The sequence below is a fragment of the Pongo abelii genome, chromosome 13 (assembly GCF_028885655.2).
Source record: "Pongo abelii isolate AG06213 chromosome 13, NHGRI_mPonAbe1-v2.0_pri, whole genome shotgun sequence".
Taxonomy (NCBI): domain Eukaryota; kingdom Metazoa; phylum Chordata; class Mammalia; order Primates; family Hominidae; genus Pongo; species Pongo abelii.
In genome coordinates this window covers 23,174,929-23,196,283 of record NC_071998.2, presented here as the reverse complement: position 1 = coordinate 23,196,283, position 21,355 = coordinate 23,174,929, and the positions used below count along the sequence as shown (strand labels likewise).

Here is a 21,355-nt window from a genome sequence, read left to right as displayed (position 1 = left end):
AGCAGGCTTACTGTGTACTGGTTGCCAATTTGTCTGAGTCCAGTGGGAGAACACATCCAACAAGTTATATGAAATGGATTTATTACTTTCAGGTAGGCAGCAAGGGAAACAGAATCCCAGGATTAATTGTGAGGCAGCCCCCGAGGCTCAGGAAAGCTGCCCAGGGCAGATGGTTTCATCTGCCTATGCTGCACTTGCGCTGCAGCCAAGGACTCCAGAAAGCAGCCTGCCTTGGGTTTTATACCCCAGGACAATGTGAATTCCTGGGCTAAAACATTGAAGGATATTCTGTTTCTGGGGTGGGACTAGAACAGAGCCTGTTGCTTATCTGTTTCTGTCACCTCTTCCTTATCTCAAGATTTTGCATTCCAAGTGAGAAAGGGAGGAGAACTGGGTCAGTGTACGGTCACCCAGAGAACTGTTCTGCCAGACCCAAGAGATAGACCTCTCAGAAGACACTATTGTGGAGTGCTATTCTGTTTCCCATTCCAGATCTAGAGTATATAATGGAGCAGATTTAATTGCCTGTATTTTTCTGCCCCATCCATCCATCCATCCATCCATCCATCCATCCATGTGTCTATATGTCCACTCATCTTTGTCTCTTCATCAGCCCATTCTTCCTTCTTTCATCTTTCATTTATTTTTTCATATATTCATTGTGACCTGTTCATCTGTATGTTCAACCATTATTCATTTATTGTTTCCCTTCATTTATTTGTCCCTCAGTTATGGTAATAATTAACATTTATTGATACTTAAGTGCCAGGCACCATGCTAAATGCTTTAAATTCATTGTCTCATGACAAATCTATGAAGTAGATTGCTGTGGGCTGTTTTTGTTCATGCAGACCACTTTTCTACTTTTCTATACCCCTTTTTGTGGTTCCTGTAGGAAACTCCTTTCCCACTTAACATGGTCTTGGTGGGGCTGTCAGCTACAGTGCTCTGATCAGAGTACCCCTTTTCCTGGCCACTGTGATAGACTGAAGAACTGAATATGTATCACAAGTACAGTTAACCAGAGCTTTCTATGAGATTTGGTGTTTGGATGCTAGGAGAAAGAGTCTCTTTTAGATCAATCAATATAAAAATTTAGGCTTGAGGCTTCTAGTGGCCATATTTCTTGCTACTAGAAGAGCACCTGTATCTTAGACCATTTTCTGTTGCTTAAAACAGAATACCTAAATCTGAGCAATTTATAAAGAAAAAATTTATTTCTTACAGTTATGGAGGCTGAGAAGTCCAAGATTGAGGGGCCATACCTGGTGAGATCCTTCTTGCCGGTGGGGACTCTCTGCAGGGTCCTGAGGTGTGGCACAGGGCATCACATGGTGAGGGGGCTGAGTGTCCTAGCCCGTGTCTCTTCTTAGGAAGCCCCTAGTCCCACACCCATAATAACCCATTACTCCATGGATGGATTCATCCATTCATCAAGGCAGAGCCCTCATGACCCAATCACTACTTAAAGGCCCCACCTTTCAATATTGCCACATTTGGGATTACATTTCTTTTATTTATTTTTAATTTGTTATATATTTTTAAGAGACGAAGTCTCACTCTGTCGCCCAGGCTGGAGTGCAGTGGCATGATCATGGCTCACTGCAGCCTTGAACTCCTGGTCTCAGCCAGTTCTTCTGCCTCAGCTTCCCAAGTAGCTGAGACTACAGCTACAGGTGTGCACCACCATGCCCAGCCAGGGATTAAATTTCAGCATGAGTTTTGGAGGGGACAAATATTCAAACCATAGCAACCTGTCTATGACAGGAATGAGATCCCTACACAAAAAGATTAGTCAAGGCACGGTGGCTCATGCCTGTAATCCCAGCATTTTGGGAGGCCAAGGCGGGCAGATCACCTGGGGTCAGAAGTTTGACACCAGCCTAGCCAACCTAGTGAAATCCTGTCTCTACTAAAAATACAAAAATTAGCCAGTCATGGTGGCATGTATCTGCAGTCCCAGCTACTCGAGAGATGAGGTAGGAGAATTCTCTAACCTGGGAGCGGGAGGTTGCAGTGAGCCGAGATCGTGCCACTGCAGTCCGGTCCGGGCTACAGAGCGAGACTCTATTTCAAAAAAAAAAAAAAAAAAAGAGAGGAATTAAGGTAAGAGAAGGAGATAACAACATTTCAACCCCTGGATCCAGCCAGGGTTGCAGATAATCTTCTCCTTAACGAGAAGCTTTTTTGTTGTTGTTGTTCGTTTGTTTTTTTAAGATGGAGCCTCGCTCTGTTGCCTAGTCTGGAGTGCAGTGGTGCGATCTCAGCTCACTGCAACCTCTGCCTCTTGGGCTCAAGTGATTCTCCCACCTCAGCCTCCTGAGTAGGTGGGTGCCACAGCCTGGCTAATTTTTTTTTTTTTTTTGAGACAGAGTCTCGCTCTGTCGCCCATGCTGGAGTGCAGTGGTGCGATCTTAGCTCACTGCAAGCTCCGCCTCCTGGGTTCACGCCATTCTCCTGCCTCAGCCTCCCGAGTAGCTGGGACTACAGGCACCTGCCGCCACGCCTGGCTAATTTTTTGTATTTTTAGTAGAGATGGGGTTTCACCATGTTAGCCAGGATGGTCTCGATCTCCTGACCTTGTGATCTGCCTGCCTTGGCCTCCCAGAGTGCTGGGATTACAGGTGTGAGCCACCACACCCGGCCAGCCTGGCTAATTTTTATAGAGACAGAATTTCGCCATGTTGCCCAGGCAGGTGTCAAAGTCCTGAGGTTAAGCAAGCCACCTGCCTCAGCCTCCCAAAGTGCTGGGATTATAGGCGTGAGCCACTGCACCTGGCCTCATACCTAGTTTTGATATAACAAATTTAACTTTTTGCTTAAGCTGATTTGAATTGGGTTTTTGCCATTTGCAACCGAAAAAGCCCTTAGTAAAAATGACTGTATTATCCCTATTATACACATGGGGAAACTAAGACCCAGAAAGGTTAATTTTCCCAAGATTTCCCACTTTATATCGAGTGGAACACTGGTATTTGGAGCAAAACTCTGCTTTATTACCTGTATGTGTCCATCTGCCCATCTATCCATCCATCCGTCCCATCCATTTATTTCTCTGAGCATCTTTCAATGCCAAGACACTGAAGGCAATTAGTCTTGTTTCACTTGCCAACTTCAATTCTGAAGCTGAGTCTGGATCAGGATTGGTAAACTTTCAGTAAATGTCCAGATAGTAAATATTTAAGATTCTGTGGGCCATACAGTCTTTGTAGTAACTACTCAGCTTTGCTGTTGTAGCACAAAAGCAGCCATAGATATATTTAAATGAATAAGCATGGCTGTATTCCAATAAAACTCTATTTACAGAAACAGGTGGCAGGCTGCATTTGGCCCATGGGCCATAGTTTGCCAATCCTAATCTGGATCAATGGGGAAGACATATTATATTCTATTATTGGGAACATGAACAGGGAGTGCCCTTGTGTTTGCACTGTGATTGTATGCTTAAACGATTGTAGTGTGTCCTTGGTGTATGTGAGTGATTGGCTGTGTGATTGATTATGTGTCTGTGTATGTATGTGTGTGGGTAGAGATGCGTAGGTGGGTAAGGGTGTCAGCAATTATGTGTTTGTGTATGTTTTTGTTGTTGTTGTTGTTTTTGTTTTTTGAGACAGGGTCTCTCTGTGTCACTCAGGCTGGAATGCAGTGGCGTGATCTCGGCTCACTGTAACCGCCACTGGGCTCAAGCTATCCTCCCACCTCCCAAGTAGCTGGGACTACAGGTGCGTGCCACCACACCCCACTAATTTTTTGTATTTTTAGTAGAGATGGGGTTTCACCGTGTTGCCCAGGCTGGTCTCAAACTCCTGGGCTCAAGTGATCCGCCCGCCTTGGCCTCCCGCAGTGCTAGGAGTACAGGTGTGAGCCCCTGCGCTGGGTGGGTTTGTTTTCTGGCTGCTTTTTCAATCCATCTCTTTGTGGTTCTCAATCTCCAGGGCCTGCAGGGGGCGTCCAGTGCCTAGGGAAAAGGGGCTCCTGGCCTGGATTCTCAACCTCATGGGGCCTGCAGAGGGCATCTAGCATACAGAGAAAATGGAGTGTGTGGTTCCTGGCCTGTGGAAGTGGGGATCTGGCCTAAGTGGGCTGTCATGTCTTGTTCCAGAAACGAGCTGGAAATGAGCAAGAAACCAAATTACTCAACTTCTGAAAGTCCCTGATCCTGGGAAGGGGTCTGCTTCACTTCCTATCCTTTTGGAAATCCTCTATTCATGTCTGGAGGGTCTCAGTCCAGCTGGAGGGGCAGAGCTTGGCTCTGCAGTCCAGAGTGTGGGTGGAACATTGCACAGAACTTCTGGAGGTGATGGGATATCAGGATAGGAAGAAGTCTTGAGCAATAGCATACACCGCTTCCCTGCCTCCTATCCCCTGGAGCTTGAAGTAACGCCACTGCCAGGATTTCCTCAATAGTTATCTCCTCTATTCCCTGCAATTTGGGTCACTTCGAACCTCAGGGTGCCTGGGCCTGGGCTGAGCTTGCTTGGGAGAAGCTCAGGAAACAAGGGCCCCTGGATGCAAAGCTGAGGGTGACCTCTGCTGTGTGGTTGGAGATGGGGAGCCCTGGGGCGTCAGAGGGAAGTAGGGAGGGGAGGCTGCCTGAAGGAGAGAGCTTTGCAAAAAGAACCTCAAGGATGGGTGGGAATGGAGAAAGGACATTCCGGATAGAATGAACAGCAAGCACAAAGGCTCAGAGGAGGGACATAAGAGTTTGTGATTAATCCCAATGTAGGTGGGGTGGGGAAAGGGCTAGTGGTGGGAGAGGCTATATGTGTGTGGGAGGTGGAGTGGGGGAGTTATTTCTGGTCATATATAATTTTGAAAAATTCCTGAGGAAGGAGCCATGGGGATGGCCAAGCCCAGATGTTGCAACTGCCCTTAGGAAAGAGGCTGAAGTCAGGGCTGGGCTGTAGTAGCAGGGCTGAAGAAGTGGCACAGATACCAGAGACATTAAAGAGGTAGAAGTTGGGCTGGGCATGGTGGCTCATGCCTGTAATCCCAGCACTTTGGAAGGCCAAGGCAGGTGGATCACTTGAGCCCAGGAGTTCAAGACCAGCCTAGGCACAATGGGGAAACCACATCACTACAAAAAATACAAAACTTTGCTGGGCATGGTGGCAGGCACCTGTAGTCCCAGCTTCTCAGGAGGCTGAGGTGGAGGATCTCTTGAGCCTGGGAAGTTGAGGCTGAAGTGAGCCATGATTATGCCACTGCACTCCAGTCTGGGCAACAGAGTGAGACCCTGGAAGAGCCAGGGATGGTGTACAGATCTACTTCTGGGTTCCAGGCTGCAGAGCCAACTGCCTATTTGCGATTTCCTTGGCTTTCTTACAGATACTGGATTGGGCTGTTTTTGCATTGTTATAAAGAAATACCTGAAACTGGGTAATTTATAAGAAAAAAGGTTTAGTTGGCTCACAGTTCTGCAAGCAATACAGAAGCATAACACTGGCATTTGCTTCTGAGGAGGCCTCAGGAAGCTTACAATCATGGCAGAAGGTGAAGGGGGAGCAGGCGTCTCATATGGCAGGGGCAGGAGCAAGAGAGAAATAGAGGAGATGCCACACACTCTTAAACAGCTAGATCACATGAGAACTCACTCATTTTCGGGAGGACAGCACCAAGGGGATGGTGCTAAGTCATCCATGAGAAATCCATTGCCATGATCCAATCACCTCCCGCCAGGCCCCATTTCCAATACTGGGGATGACGATTCAACATGAGATTTGGGCAGGGACACATTTCCAAACTATATCAGATACCTTATTCCAAAACCAAACTCCTGATTCTCAACACCTCCTTCCTAGCTTGTCTTCTCCCCAGTTATCCATCTCAGAAAAGGAAGCCACCGTCCCTCCAGGGGCTCAAGCCTGAAGCCTGGTGTCATCCCTGGTTTTTCCTTGCCCTTATGCTTCAAATATAATCCATCAGCTCAGCCTCTTGTTCTACTTGTAAGTCCGTATTGGATTCCTCTTCTCTATTCCAACTGCCACCACCTAGGTTAGGCCAGCATCATCTCTTTCCTAGACTACTGGAAAAGCCCTCTGACTTCCCCATTCTTTGTACAATTAATTTTTCCAGACTGCTGATAGGGTCTTTGTAAACTGTTTTTTGTTTTGTTTTGTTTTGTTGTTTTTTTGAGACGGAGTCTCACTCTGTCGCCCAGGCTGGAGTGCAGTGGCGCAATCTTGGCTCACTGCAAGCTCCGCCTCCCGGGTTCGTGCCATTCTCCTGCCTCAGCCTCCCGAGTAGCTGGGACTGCAGGCGCCTGCCACCACGCCCTGCTAATTTTTTGTATTTTTAGTAGAGACGGGGTTTCACCGTGTTAGCCAGGATGTTCTCGATCTCCTGACCTCGTGATCCGCCCACCTGGGCCTCCCAAAGTGCTGCAATTACAAGCGTGAGCCACCGTGCCCGGCCAGTAAACTGTTAATGAGATCATGTTACTCCTCAGATTAAATCTTTCACAGCACTTATAGAAGAAAATGCTCACTCCTTCCTGTGGCCTGCAAAGACTTGGATCCTATGATTCCAGCCTCTGTGTCCTACCTCTTCTTATGCCATCTCCTCCTCGTCCATTGTCCTCTGGCCACACTGGTCATTCCTCCTTGAATGGCTGGCTTCTTCTCTTTTAGGTGTCCTGGTGGTTAATACTGAGTGTCAATTTGATTGGAGTGAAGGATACAAAGTATTGATCCTGGGTGTGTCTGTGAGGGTGTTGCCAAAGAAGATTAACATTTGAGTCAGTGGGCTGGGAAAGACAGACCCACCCTTAACGTGAGTGAGCACAATCTAATTGCTGCTGGCAATATATGCAGGCAGAAAAATGTGAAAAGAGAGACTGGCCTAGCCTCCCAGCCTACATCTTTCTCCCGTCCTGGATGTTTCCTGGCCTTGAACGTTGGACTCCAAGTTCTTCAGTCTGGGGACTCGGACTGGCTCTCCTTGCTCCTCAGCCTGCAGACGGCCTATTGTGGGACCTTGTGATCATGTGAGTTAATACTTACTAAACTCCCCCCCTTTATATATTTCTTTCTTTCCTTTCTTCCTTCCTTGCTTCTTTCCTTCCTTCCTTCCTTCTTTCCTTCCTTCCTTTCTTTTTTCTTTTTTTGTAATGACGTTTTGCTCTTGTTGCCCAGGCTGGAGCGCAATGGCACGATATTGGCTCACTCTGCAATCTCTGCCTCCTGGGTTCAAGCGATTCTCCTGCCTCAGCCTCCTGAGTAGCTGGGATTACAGGCGCCTGCCACCACGCCCAGCTAATTTTTGCATATTTAGTAGAGACAGGGTTTCACCATGTTGACCAGGCTGTTCTTGAACTTCTGACCTCAGGTGATCCACCCGCCTCGGCTTTCCAAAGTGCTGGGATTAAGAGCCACCACGCCTGGCTCTTTCTTTCTTTCTTTCTTTTTTTTTTTTTTTTGAGACAGAGTCTTGCTCTGTCACCCAGGCTGGAGTGCAGTGACGCGATCTCGGCTCACTGCAACCTCCGCCTCCTGGGTTCAGGCAATTCTTCCACCTCAGCCTCCTGAGTCTCTGGGACTACAGGCATGGGCTACCATGCCCGGCTAATTTTTGTATTTTTAGTAGAGATGGGGTTTCACCATGTTGGCCAGCTGGTCTCAAACCCCTGACCTCAGGTGATCCGTCCGCCTTGGCCTCCCAAAGTGCTGGGATTACAGGCCTGAGCCATCACACCCGGCCCCTTTAGGTATGTCTATTCCATTATTTCCGTCCCTTTAGAGTTTAAGCTAACACCTGTCAGGTTTGAACCCCCTTCCTGCATAAAAGCCTAACAGGCCAGATACTCACATTCCCAGCGTCCCTTGCATCTAAGAAAGTCCAGCCAATCTGGATGTACCTTCTCAGGGCTGTGAATCAAGTACTAGTGATGCAAAGAAGCAAGGACCATGGGGAATCCATTTTGGTGGTGGCAGTAGAATTGGTGGCAGTGCCATTGTCTCTCACTTGGCCCTTTGACTCAGCAGATCCAGTGGTGTTTGAGGTGTCTGTGGCCAATTAACATGCAGTATGAAGCCCAAGAGCAGGTTGCTCACATTTCCAGCATGCTTGCTCCTGGGTCATTGTCACCTTTCCCTTAGTCTGCACCTGCAGCCTCATGGAGAGTTCTTGATGACCATTAACTCATAATCCAATTTTTCAGCTGGGTATATATTATTCTGCACAATTTTCTGGAACTAGTTTAGGGTGGATCACTATAGCATTAAGGCCCCATTCAGGGTGATCCTGAAAGACAGTGGCGGGTGGATCACGCGGTCAGGAGATCGAGACCATCCTGGCCAACATGGTGAAACCCCGTCTCTACTAAAAATACAAAAATTAGCTGGGTGTGGTGGCACGTGCCTGTAATTCCAGCTACTCAGGAGGGTGAGGCATGAGAATTGCTTGAACCCAGGAGCCGGAGGTTGCAGTGAGCCGAGATCGCGGCACTGCACTCCAGCCTGGTGACAGAGCAAGACTCCTTCTCAAAAAACTTCCATATTGTGGAGAGGATGATGTGTCAGTGAATGGCAGGCAGTTCTAAGAACTGGGAGCTTCAGTCCTACAAGCACAACTACCAAAAATAGCAGTGAGTTTGGAAGAGAGCTCTGAGCCTCTGATGAGATTGCAGTGCTGGATGACACCTTGAGTTCATTTCTTTTATATTTTTAATTTTTATTTTTGCCTGACAGTCTGAATATGTTTGTATGACACCTTGAGTTCAGCCTAGTGAGGCCAAGATCAGAGGACCCAGTCAACCTAGACCTACACTTCTGGCTCACAGAAGCTGTGAGATAATAAATTTGAGTTATTTTAAGCTGCTAAATTTGTGGTGATTTCTTTTACAGCAATAGAAAACCAATACAAGGCTGGGTGCAGTGGCTCATGCCTGTAATCTCAACACTTTGGAGGACAAGGTGGGCAGATCACCTGAGGTCAGGAGTTTGAGACCAGCCTGGCCAACATGGTAAAACCCCATCTCTACTAAAAATACAAAAATTAGCCAAGCATGGTGGGGGGTGCCTGTAGTCCCAGCTACTCAGGAGGCTGAGGCGGGAGAATTGCTTGAATCTGGGAGGCGGAGGTTGCAGTGAGCCGAGATCGCACCACTGCACTCCAGTCTGGGTGACCGAGGGAGACCCTGTCTCAAAAAATAAAATAAAATAAAATAAAATAAAATAAGAAAACCAATACAAGAAGAGGATAATAAATGTCAGCTAAGTCCCAGAACCAGTTGCAGAACTACTGATTGTAACTTTTATCCATATTCCCTTCCTTGTGAAATGTGTCTATTTTTCTGTTCTTTAACTGACTCCTCTTTTCTTTTATCCTCCTTTATTGCATTCTTGAATATAGGTTGTGGTGGTATTACTACTACTCAGCAAGATTCTGGTTTTACTTCTCATCTTGGGAGTTACCACCTCGATGTTAGGTATGGCTGTGTGACCCACTTTGGCCAATAAAATGTGAACAGAAATGGCATATGTCACTTGTGGACAAAAACATTTAAGCAAGAATTTCCCTTGCTGTCTTCCTTGACTGGAGCGACCATGGAAGCCTGTGTTGAGATGAAGAAGCTTGCCAAAAGATCAAAACACTTGAAAACTTGAGCAGCCACATGGACTACAGCTGTGCTGGAGACTTGCCTGGACCCACAGCAGGCTTGGTACGCATGGGGAATAGAATTTTGTTGCATTATGCTCCTCAGATTTGGATGCCATTTGTTATTACAGCATTACCTAGCCTATTCTGACCAATCAGGTGTGTTGGTGGTGGTTACCAGCTGTTAGAAAATAGAGATGTAAGATTACAATAAAACTGGAGGGGGAAAACATGTCACCCCAATATCTTGGATTTAGAATCAGATGTTGCTATGGAATGAATTGTGTCCCCCCCAAATTCGTATGTGACCCTAAATGTGACTGTATCTGAAGATGGGGTCTTTAGGAGGTAGTTAAGGTTAAATGATGCCAGATGTGGTGGCTCACACCTGTAATCCCAGCCCTTTGGGAGACCGAGGTGGGTGGATCACCTGAGGTCAGGAGTTCAAGACCAGCTTGGCCAACATGGTGAAGCCCTGTCTCTACTAAAAATACAAAAATTAGCTGGGTGTGGTGGTGTGTACCTGTAGTCCCAGCTACTTGGGAGGCTGAGGCAGGAGAATTGCTTGAACCTAGGAGGTGGAGATTGCATTGAGCCAAGATCATGCCACTGTACTCCAGCCTGGGTGACAGAGTGAGACTCCATCTCAAAAAAGAAGAAAAAAAAGAGGTTAAATGAGGTCATAATCCGATAGGAGTATAGACTTAGAAGAAGAGGAAGGGACCTCTCTTTGTCTCTCTCTGTCACATAGTAAGAAGGCGGCTGGCTGGTTGCAAGCCACACAAAAAGCCCTCACCAGAAAGTGACTATCTTGGCACTTTTTTTTTTGACGCAGGGTCTTGCTGTTGCCCAGGATGGAGTGCAGTGTCATGATCACGGCTCACTGCAGTCTCAACCTCCCAGGCTCGAGAGTTCCTCCCAGCTCAGCTTCCCAAGTAACTGGGACTACAGGCACCTGCCACCACACCTGGCTAATTATTTCTTTTTTGTTTGTAGAGCCATTGCCCAGACTGGTCTCAAATTCCTGGGCTGAAATGATCTTCCTGCTTTGGCCTCCCAAAGTGCAGGGATTACAGTCATGAGCCACTGAGCCTGGCCCATCTTAGCACTTTTGATCATGGACTTCTAACCTTCAGAACTGTGAGAAAATAAATTTCTGTTGTTTAAGCTACACAGTCTATGGTATTTTGTTATGACAACCTAAACAGACTAAGATGGATGTGGTAATTTCTAAGGCTCTGAGTTGTCTGTCTTTGGGGAGGGGTGAATTTTTTTTGGCTGTATAAACAAAGGTGATATTATGTTAGGTGATACTCTTAATTTTCTAAGAAGTCTAGGGTTTGGGAAGAAGGATGTATGTTGATCTTGGATAGCCATAGTGTGGACTATAGAGATATTTATTATTATTATTTTCATTGCCCACAAAGTTAGCCCCTTTCTGTGTTTGAGAAATTTCCTATTATATTACTCTTGGTTACTGGTAGACTTTGCTTTCCATCATAGAATCTCCAAAGGTCACATACTAATTTTCCCAGCCCCCTCTGCACTAGGACTTGGACACATGACCTAGGCTTTGCTAATCATAAGACTGCGAATAGGAAACTAGTAGTGATGTGAAGGAGTGGGATTATTAGAGAATCCATTTTTGGTGGTGGTAGCAGTGGTGGTGAAAGTGATGTCTATTTTACAGGGGCAGCTGTAGCTATGATTCCAGAGGTGGCATCTGGCAGGCTGACCACCTAACACTGGTGAAGCTTGGGGCAATAGTACAAATGGAGGCCCACTATCTAAATATTTAAAAGGTAAAAATCAAGCGAACAAGTTGTCAAATAAAAAATGTGTCTGTCTTCCTTACCTTGAAAAATATACTTTCTTTCTTTCTCTTTTTTTTCTTTTTGTTTTTTTGAGACGGAGTTTTGCTCTGTTGCCCAGGCTGGAGTGCAATGGCACGATCTCAGCTCACTGCAACCTTTGCCTCCTGGGTTCAAGAGATTCTCCTGCCTCAGCCTCCCAAGTAGCTGGGATTACAGGCATGCGCCACCATACCTGGCAAATTTTTGTATTTTTAACAGAGAAAGGGTTTTGCCATGTTGGCCAAGCTGGTCTCGAACTCCTGACCTCAGGTGATCCACCCACCTTGGCCTCCCAAAGTGCTGGGATTAAAGGCGTGAGCCACCATGCCCAGCCAAAAAATATACTTTCAAAACAACTTGGAGGCTAGGTTCAAGTTGAGAATTCTTGAACTCCTTGGAGATCCATGATGGAATGAGGTGGTAAGGGGAGAGCCCATCACTAGCCCTCCACTTGTCCCTCTCCTCTTCCTATCCACAGTTCTATCCTGCACCATGAAGGGTCTCATGTGTCTGGGTGTAAACGCTCCAGCCCCATACATACAAGCTCCTTCTACATTCCCTGTAAATAGCTACTTCTTGGCTACCCTCTGGACCTGGTAGTGTGTATATCAGTAACATAGTCTATCCTAGGAAGAACAAATCTGAGGAAGAGGCCCATAATGATATTGGAAGCTACTTGGGGGCATTTGGGCAGGAAATTCTCTGTTTTTCAATTCCTGAAATGTGGCCTAGAAGAAAAGAATGAGTTCTGGGTGGGTACTCCCTTGGTCCTGTGGACTTTTTTTTCCTGTGTCCAGAGATATGATTAGAGGAGGGCCAGATCAGGGTCATCTACAACATGGGATGCAGGGCAAAGGCTCCAGTTGTCTGGATATAAGCATTGTCCTGGCCACTTGGCATCCCCTTTTGGTGGTGCCACCATGCTGTCTTGGAGGCCTGTCTGGACCATCTGTACTGTACTGTATGCTCTGGGAGTGGTTCTGGCTGCCTAGGCTCACTTATTCTTGCTATTTTCTGCATCTTCCCAGGGTCTTTTTATAATAAACTCCTTTTCTGTTGGAATCAGCCATTGAGTTTCAGTGGCTTGCAAGTAAGAATCCTGATCAACACTTGTTTATTTGCCTTTTGTTTTTGGAGGAGAGGGGGAAGCTTCATGAAGACCAAGACCGTATCTGTCTTGTTCACTATCGTATCACCAGCACCTAGAATAGTGCCTGGCATGAATAAGTGTTCTGGGTTGCAGACGATGAGGCATCACTTTAGACACGAGGGGTTTTCCCAGGGCTGGAAACCTATGTGATGGCAGCGCTGAGACTGCTGGGGGCCCTACACTAACATTCAGAGTGATACTCTGGCACTCAGTGCTGCCATACCAGGAGCCATTTATGTAGACTACAGAGAGGATGGTGCCCCCTGGAGGTGTGCAGTGCTGCTGTCCTGCCTGACAGGTTTAAGTGTTCCTGACAGTGGTGGGGTTTCCTGAGAGGAATGGTGGCTTGATAGTAACGGGGGGACCTTGACATTAATGGGTGTCCTGTCAGCAATGAGGACATAATAGGCATTGGGACATCCTGTCAGGGATGGGGGTTCCTCAACTGATGAGCACTTTACAGTGTTGAGGCCCTGAAAGAAGGGCTGGCTTCCTCTTGGGAGAGGACCCTTGAAATGATGGTTTGACAGAAATGACGTTGACGTGGTGATTGGGGTTTGGATGGTGTTAGGCTCAGATTTCCAGGGACTGGGATTCTGAGATCAAAAGCCCTAGGAGATCTGGTTGTCCCAGAATGGTAGTGTTCCTGCGGCTGGGGTGAAAGCTCTCCCACCTCTGCCAGGTTGGAGCCCAGGGCGGCTCACATCTTCTGCATCCCCCTGGAGCCACGGGGAAGACCCAAAGGCCCTAGAAGTAGGGTGGGGAGGCCTGATTCCCTCATCTACCCTGATCCTTAGAGGTTCTGTCCCTGCTCTTTTCCTCCAACCTTGCCCTGCCTGCCCCTGGCCCCTTGGGAGATGGAGTGTCTCTCAGAAATGGACCTTTTGAGAGTTGATGCTGCCTTGCTGCCCTCAGATGCTTTGCTCTTCAGAGGTCCTCTGCCATCTGCCGATCAGACGCCTGGCCCCACTCCTTTCCAGAAGCCCTGCCTGTCACAAGGTTCCTTGTCCTGCCTCTATCCCTACCCTCCAGATCCCCAGAGCTGTTCCTACATTCCTCATTTCCTTCAATATCACCAGGTCCTGGCATCTGATACTCCCCTGGGAATAGGAGTAGGGTGGGCATTGCTGTAGCCCAATCCCCTTCTCTACTCTGTTGTTGGGAAAACTGAGGCCTGAGTAAACTCCCTCTTTGAGGCTCTGGGGAAGTTGATGCCCCTTCTACTGCAGAGGCCCGGGAAGCTGGAAGCCCTCTAGGGTGTGTCTTTGTGTCTGGATTCAAGTGTTAGGACCCCACATGTGGCCACCAGCTTCCTTTCTTGTTTTTTCCCCAGCTCTTTCTAGCAAGCTGAACTTTTCTACCCCAACTAGACTTCCCAGCCCCCCAGCCCTCAGTCCAAGTACTGCCCATCAGTCAGGCTTAGACTGCAATCCCAGCTTTGCCACTCACCAGTTGAGTTGACTTGGGAGGTCATTCTCCTCTGTGCTTCAAATTCCTTATACACAGAATGGTACTAATGAACACCTCATGGGATCGTTTGAGGATGCAGTGATGTAGTGCCAAGAAAGGACTCAGCTTGGAGACTTGCACATGTCCAGCACCCAAAAGTAGTGGCTTTCCCTATTCCCATGGGCCGCTTCTCCACATCTGGCCTTGCTGTACTGTTCTCCATTTGTAATTAGGAGATAGGTCAACTCAGAGAAGTGGTATGAGTAATAGTTCAGAGTAGATATTCTGGAGCCAAACTGCCCAGACAGGAACCCCAGCTCTGCCTTTTTTCTAGCTGTCCATCCTGGGCAGGTGACTTAACCTCTGTACCTCAGTTTTCTCAGCTGCAACATAAGAATGGTAATAGCACTTAAAGCAGTGCCCAGTACCTGGTAAGCATCAGTGGTGAATTAGCTAATACTCACAGCCATGTCTTTCCATGTGGACAAAGTCTCAGGGATCACCTAGAAAGTTATCTGACTGGAGAAATACCTGCTGAGTTCTACAGAGGGGCACTTGGAGGAAATTTCCCAATTAGGAGTCCTGAGCCTTCATGAAACTCTTATATCTAAGGTTTTCTGGTGGTTTCTGAGTTTCCCGTAGCCTAGAAGGAGGGGGTGACATGGAGCTTGCCTGCCGAGAAGTTGAATATGAGATGATCAAAACATGATCAAAACCGTATGAAGCTGGCTCTGAACAAACGCTCAACCACACAACAGAGATAGCTCCAGCTGTCTTGAGAACTGGATGTGCTCCTGGTGGGGGGCGGGGCATGGTGGGAAAAGGCCATGTTCAGTTCCATTTTTGTTAATCATATGTGTATTGGGGCTTATTTCATGCCAGACCCTGGCAGAGCAATGTTAGCAATGGAGTTGGGTGAGGCCCAACCTCTCCCTTGGGAGCTCTCTCAACAAATAGGAGGGGGAGATTTTCATCCCCCAAAGGCTAAGAGCAACCTGAGCAGGGATGTCAGATACTTTTAGGGAGATATTGGCTGCTGAGATATTGGCCTTTAGGATGGGAGGTATCACCCAGCTGCAGGCCTTGAACCTGTAACAGATGCCATGTGCCCTAGAGAAGAAGGTGTCTATCTAGAGGCAGGCAACAAGGCCTCCACATCCTAACTGGGAAGCTAGGAGTCCACGCCACTCCTCAGAGAGATGACAATCTCTGGTGGGCTCCTGGCCCACCAGAACTCTGGATAAATGAAAATGCAACAATTGTCAGTGACTCACTGTGAAACAGGAAGCAGATGTTGATTAAATGGAATCATAGTGCTGAGAATGTTAGAGTGGGGCAGGATGCTCAGTTGCTCCAATTGCTCAGATTGCTGGGCAATTGTACCTGGCGGGGAGATACAATTGTACCTGGGCGGGGGTAAGACCCAGTGCCCAGGATGGGTTGGTATGGTTGGGGGGCAGGAAAAAGAGGAAGGCAGAAAGCTAGGATGAAAAGCATTGGCTGTAGAAGGGGTGGGGAGGGTTGCCTGCCAGCTCCTCTGGGACTCTGGTGTCCACCCCCTCAGATTTCCTCCAAGTTCTTCATTTCCCAGGCTTCCAGGGTCAATTGAATCCAAGGCACTTCACAAGCTCCTAGATTATTTTTCTTTTTATGAGCCTCAGCATCTCCTTTGATCTCAGAGGGTGGCCCCAGGGAGAGTTTTCTGGATGTGCAAGACTTTGTGGGGTGTCTATGCAAATGCTGGGGGTTTAGCATGAGAACCAAAGATTCAGGAGTCAAGTCTTTGTTTGGAAGGAGTCTCAAAAATCAAGCTCCTCTCTCCCGTCTGACAAATGGGGAAACTGGGTCTCGGGGTGCAGAATGGAAAAGGAACTTGCCCAGAGTCACACAATGAGTGGGGCAGAGACAGGATCATGGGACTCTGGCCCAGGCGGTGAATTCAAGATTTGCTCTGTACCTCCTGGCGGCAGTGTCATGGAGGTAGCGTCCAGGGGCCCCTGTCCTGGTAGCATCTTCCTCAAGGCTCCCACTCTCACCTGCCCTGCTCTGTCTGTGTGTTCCTCCGATAGTCCAGAAAGATCACTTTTGTTGCTTCTGTGGCAGGCTGACTTCCTCTAAATGTCACTGGCACTGAGAAGGATTTCAGGCAATGTGCTCCCCTCCCATGTGCATTTGTCCTCTGAGACACCAGCCTGCTGGGATGCAGGGCACGGGGTCCACAGCTGGGAGACCTAGAACGTCATGGCTGGCTGGCTTGGTGGGTGGATGAAAGAATGGCTGGGTGGGAAGTGGGTGAGTGGACAGTTGGCTGGATGGAGGTCTGATGAATGCAGAAACAGCTGAATGAATGGATGCATGGATGCATGAATGGATGGGTTATTGCAGCTGTTCTTGAAAACTATCCCTATCCCTCCCACCCACCTGGTATCCCAGGTGATTCTGAGACCTGGGATACCCAAGGTTTTGAGCACCTGCATCTGGGAGCAGACGAGAGGAAGAGGATGTCATGCTCTCAGTGAGGAGGGGCTGCCACAACTCCCTCACCATTTCTCCCATTTCAAGTCCTGGTTTTGTTGCTGGCTGAGGTATACCTGATATAATGACCTCTCTTCCCAGGCAAGGGTGCTTAATCTGGCCTCCTTGCTGTCATCAGACCCCAGTGGCACAGACTTGTCACTTCCAGCTGGAGAGGCCCTTAGAGAACACCGTCTGGAGGCTAGCCTGCTTCCCCAGGGCACTTCTCAAGTACGAGGTGCTCACTCTGTACAGAGAAGCCCTGTGGGATGCTCCAAGAGTCACACGGCTCTCATCTCCCAGAGCTGAGATTCCTTTCTGGTCTCATCTGGGGAGATGTCTCTGGTCTCAGTATTGCCTTTGAGCCCTGGAGCCCATGTAGACTGTAGGGGTGGTGGTAGGGCTCCTCTATGTGGAATCTCCTGTGCTTCCCTGGCTACTCCTTCTTCCACCCCGTGGGCCTGTCTCCTGTCTCTGACCTCTGACTCCAAGGTCTGTCTGTCAGTGTCCCTGAGAGGCATGGCCCCAGGATTGCAAAGATGGGACTGGACCTTGCTCAGTTTGGCTGAGAGAGGAAGGCTGGCCTGGAGGTCAGATTCTGTATGGACAGAATGAACAGATGGACCCTCAGCCCTGGCTGCTGAGCCTTTCCTCACATATTTATTCATTCTCTAAACAAATGTTTATGGAGGGACTTCCTTGTGCCAAGCAGCATGCTGGACACCAGAAAAACAGTGGAACCCAAAATAGATGTGATCCCAGTCCAAGAACATGGACAAATTTGGACAAACCAGCAAATACAAGTCAGTGTGATGAATGCTGTGAGGGGCCACTGCAGGAGGCTACCTAACCCAGCGTGGGGTCAGGGAAGGCTTCCTGGAGGAAGAGGTGTCTGGACCCAGATGGGAAGCCAGGTGGGCACAGGAGAGATAAGAGTGTGCCAGACCAAGGGAAGGGCATGGGTGGATGGGTATTCTCCCCCCAGGCAGTAGAGCTGGGCCCTTTGCCCCACTCCACCTCCCCCAGCCGTGAGAGCTGGTTCCCCACAACTCCCTTCCCCCCAGTGACACTGGATCCCTCAGACACCTGGGTGCTTGAACACCTGCCTTGGAGAGCAAAGACTGGGAGGCATGAGACACTGGCTCATTCAGGGAACTGACCCAAGCTTAGTGTCGCTGAACCATGGAAAGCAATGCGGCTGATCCTGAGAGCATCAGGTTGTTAAGTGGGGGTGAGCGAGGAGACCCCCTAGGCCACAGAAGAGAAAATAGATCCTGCCATTCCACCTCCCACTTCCTATTCCTGTCCTCCTGGCTAGACAGCAAAGAGACAGCAGACAGATCTATGGGTGCCAGGTGGCTTTTTTTTTTTTTTTTTTTTTTTTTTTTTAAGGCTAGTCAAGCAGTTGGAGTGGAGAAAGAACAAAGAAATCCGTAACTGGTTGTGATCAATTAGTTGTAAACACCATGTGGCTTTATTGGTAGCATTGCAGTCTGGGGGTGGAGCAGCTTTACTCTGACCACACTCACCCTCTCGCTCACACTCACACTCACACACACCCCAGGCCCTGTCCTGGCTGGTCAGGTCTGGTGCAGAGGAGCTGGAGGCCTGGTGCTTCCTTCTGGTTCTCGGTTCCCCAGCTTAGGTAATAATTCACAACACTTCACTCGGACTCCGGGCTCCCTCTGGTGCTGTCATGGGTTAACTGCTGCGGCGCTTCATCTAGAGGAGGAAGGAGAGGAAGGGTCAAGGGCTGGAATCTTAGACAGGAGCTCAGAGGGAGGAGACAGGGCCAGGGAGGGCCAGGCTTGCCTTGGCTGAGGTCCTCTGCAGTCTCTGGATGATGCGTTCTACCCAGAGCTGGTCTGGGGGTGCACAGAGCTGGCGGCCCCTCAGTGTGGTGAACCTGGGGTGAGAGGCCAGAGAGAATGGAGCCCCAGAATCCAGCATGCATGGGGACCATGTCTGGGAACCTGCTTCAGGGATTTCCTTGAAGGGGTTGGGCTTGGCATGGAGAAGGGGAATAGGAAGGTGGGACTCTCAACAAGGGCTGAAACGGGAGATGAGGCTAGACACCCTCCCCACAACTCACACTACAGCAGGCACCCTGCAGCCATCCTTGATGAGAAGGTAGCGGAAGTTCCTCACGATGTACCCCGGGATGGGTTTCTGGGTCACAGACAGGCAGCAGTCTTCAGCATCATTGGTGCCACTCAGAGTTGGGGCTGGGATGGGGAAAGAAGGTTGACACAGGACACAGGGACCCTTGAGGGTGGCGTGGCCATGGCCCTAGGTCGGATTGAGGACATCTGTGTATGTGTGTGTGTGTGTGTGTGTGTGTGTGTGTCTGGTGGGGTGGGGGAGGAGTTAGACCTGGTATTCAGCCAGTATGCACTAATATGGCTCTGGCTCTACTGGTTGCTAAATATATTGTCATACTTCTAAACTGTTTTGTAAATAACCACTGCCCTGAGCCCCACAAATGACTTCCTGGTGCCCTGATCACCCCAACCTCTCTCCCAGGACAATCCAGCAAGTAAAGAGTTAATGCAGGTCATAGTGTGGGAGGGGCGTGGGGTGGGGTAGGCTGGTGTTAGGAGCCTTATTAATTGCTAAAATTTTTTAATATCAGCCTTGGCTTAGTGTCTGCCATTCTCCCTACCTTAAGCAAATCTCCTTCTGCCTGGGAAACGGAGGCAGCAGGAAATAGAGCTTGCACAGCCATAGGCCCCAGGATGTGCTAAGAGACACACCCGCGTTGGGATTCAGGAGCACAGGGACACCCACACTTACAGGCACACATGCAGGGACCAGCCAGGCTCACCGAAACATGCAGACCTAAGCATTCACCTGAACTCACCATATCCCTTACGTCCAGTGCCAGGCAATCTGAGATCTAGACATTACCTACAGCCAGCCCCCCACTGCCCCTGACCCTGACTCTCCCTTCAGCCTTACCTGGGGAAGTCCAGAGAACCAGCAGGCTGAGGGCCAGTAGCAGGGCCATGGAGGGTGAACAGAGGCAGGCCAATGGCGAATATGTGAGCGCGAGCTGTCTGGGTGTGCGCAGGATCTGTGTGAGGCTGCAGGGCGACTGGGACGCAGGGGTGAAATGCAAGGTGTGAGTGATGTGAGGCTGGGAATGTGAGCCCTGCAGCTGACTCCTATTTATGGCCAGAGCTTCACTTTCTCTGCCTGAAATTCCCCTTCACGTCCCATTCTGTGATTCCCCGGTTACCCCCCTCTTTCCGGCAGAACCTCACCCCGCCCCCCTTCTTCCCCTGCAGTTGCCCTTTCCTTCTGCTTTCCTTGGCTCTTGCTCTGAGAACTTAAGTCTGCAGTCTGGCCCAGTAAAGGGGCTGTGCACTGTTTCTCCAGCGAGAGGGATTGCCCTGTCATCCCACTGGGGGCATTTGAATCATCAACCATGAAGCTGGGGTTCAGAAGTGACGGTCAAAGGTAGGGGCCACGGTGAGGAACTGTGCTCCCTTCCTCAGGTTTATCCCTTGTCCTCACTGGTGCTTCTTTCTTGGGAGGCTGGCGGTGAAGAAGGCTCACTGGCACCCTCGGGACAACCATGAGAGCCTGGGGTGGCCTCCAAGGTCATCACAGTGCCTGCCCACCCACCATGTGGGAACCAGTCCTTCCCTTGGGGCAAGCAGAGCTGAAAGGCCAGGTACCTTGGGAGGAGACCCAGGACCCCCATCCCACATCTCAGGCCTCTGGGGCTCAGCAAACCCTCCCCTTCCTCTATTTACCGTTTTCCTATGTCCAACACCTGGGTCAAAGGAACAGCTGGAGGGAGCCTGGCTTGGAATAGCCCCCTTCATTTTCCCCCTTTTCTCAGTCCTGGGAACCAAGAGGGGATTTCTAAGGAGAGGGGCTGGCCAGCTCATATTCAGACAAATCTTAAAATTTCAAGGAATTGGCTGATGGGGGAGGGGACAAGTGACTTCCCATCCTTATGAGAAAGGTCAGAAGAGAAGGCCTTGAAAGAGAAACTAAATATGAAACACCCATTCACCCATCGTCACCCAAGCCCTAGACCCTCTTTTGGATGTGGAGAGGGAGAGGGAACATTTTCCTCTTAAATTTCTGACTTAGCTTCTTCCCATTCATCAATCATAATAATAGTAATGGTATTTTTGATTGTTTACAATGTGCTAGGCTCTATGTCAAGGACTTTGCCACTATTACCTTGCTTAACTTTCCCAAAACAATACCATTGATGTAGTTTTTCTTATTTTCATGTTATTATTCTTATTTTACACATAAGGAAGATGAGGCTCAGAGCACAAAGCCACACAGTTAGTAAGTAACTGGAGCATGATTTGGACCCAGGTGTGCTCTAGGGTTTTCATTCTTTACCTCAACCCCACACCGCCTGTCTGCCACTTGGTCATGGCACAGCGCAGGTAGTACACGGTACAGAGGAGGGAGACTGTAGACAGAGCGCCTAGCTTGGGATTCAGATTCTACCACTTAATAACTGCGACAAGGTGAAAATTCTCCAGTCTCTGTGTCTTAGTGTCCTTATATGTAAAATGGGAATGGTAGAAGATCTGCTTCTTAGGATTAAATGAGGTACCCTGAGTAAAGCTCTTAGCTTAGAGGCTGACGCACAATAAGCTCTGTTAGCCATTGTTCTTCTTTTGTCCTTTTTTTTTTTTTTTTTTTTTTTGAGACAGAGTCTCACTCTGTCACCCAGGCTGGAGTACAATGGCATGATCTTGGCTCAGAGCAACCTCCACCTCCCGGGCTCAAGGGATTCTCCTGCCTCAGCCTCCTGAGT

General features: G+C 48.8%; 1 protein-coding gene and 1 long non-coding RNA gene across 2 annotated transcripts; one reads left to right on the top strand and one right to left on the bottom strand.

Annotated features, from left to right (window-relative positions):
- Positions 1-6,812: 6,812 nt before the first annotated feature.
- LOC129048058 (uncharacterized) lies at positions 6,813-10,740 on the top strand. The gene is made up of 3 exons (XR_008510073.2): positions 6,813-6,985; positions 8,844-8,962; positions 9,352-10,740. It is a non-coding gene; the product is annotated as an uncharacterized LOC129048058 (long non-coding RNA).
- A 7,548-nt stretch (positions 10,741-18,288) lies between these two features.
- Positions 18,289-19,764, bottom strand: CCL19 (C-C motif chemokine ligand 19). The gene is made up of 3 exons (XM_002819665.4): positions 19,522-19,764; positions 18,656-18,788; positions 18,289-18,469 (listed from the first exon to the last, which is right to left on the bottom strand). The coding sequence occupies exons 1-3, from the start codon at positions 19,568-19,570 to the stop codon at positions 18,337-18,339; spliced, it is 315 nt and encodes a 104-aa protein (XP_002819711.2). The 5' UTR covers positions 19,571-19,764; the 3' UTR covers positions 18,289-18,336.
- Between the last annotated feature and the right edge of the window lie 1,591 nt (positions 19,765-21,355).

Coding starts and splice junctions, on each gene's coding strand:
- CCL19 (XM_002819665.4), bottom strand. CDS start 19,570: ATGGCCCTGCTACTGGCCCTCAGCCTGCTGGTTCTCTGGACTTCCCCA. Junction 18,789..19,521: donor GGTTCTCTGGACTTCCCCAG/GTAAGGCTGAAG, acceptor TCCCCATCCCAG/CCCCAACTCTGAGTGGCACC. Junction 18,470..18,655: donor TGCAGGGTGCCTGCTGTAGT/GTGAGTTGTGGG, acceptor CTCTCACCCCAG/GTTCACCACACTGAGGGGCC.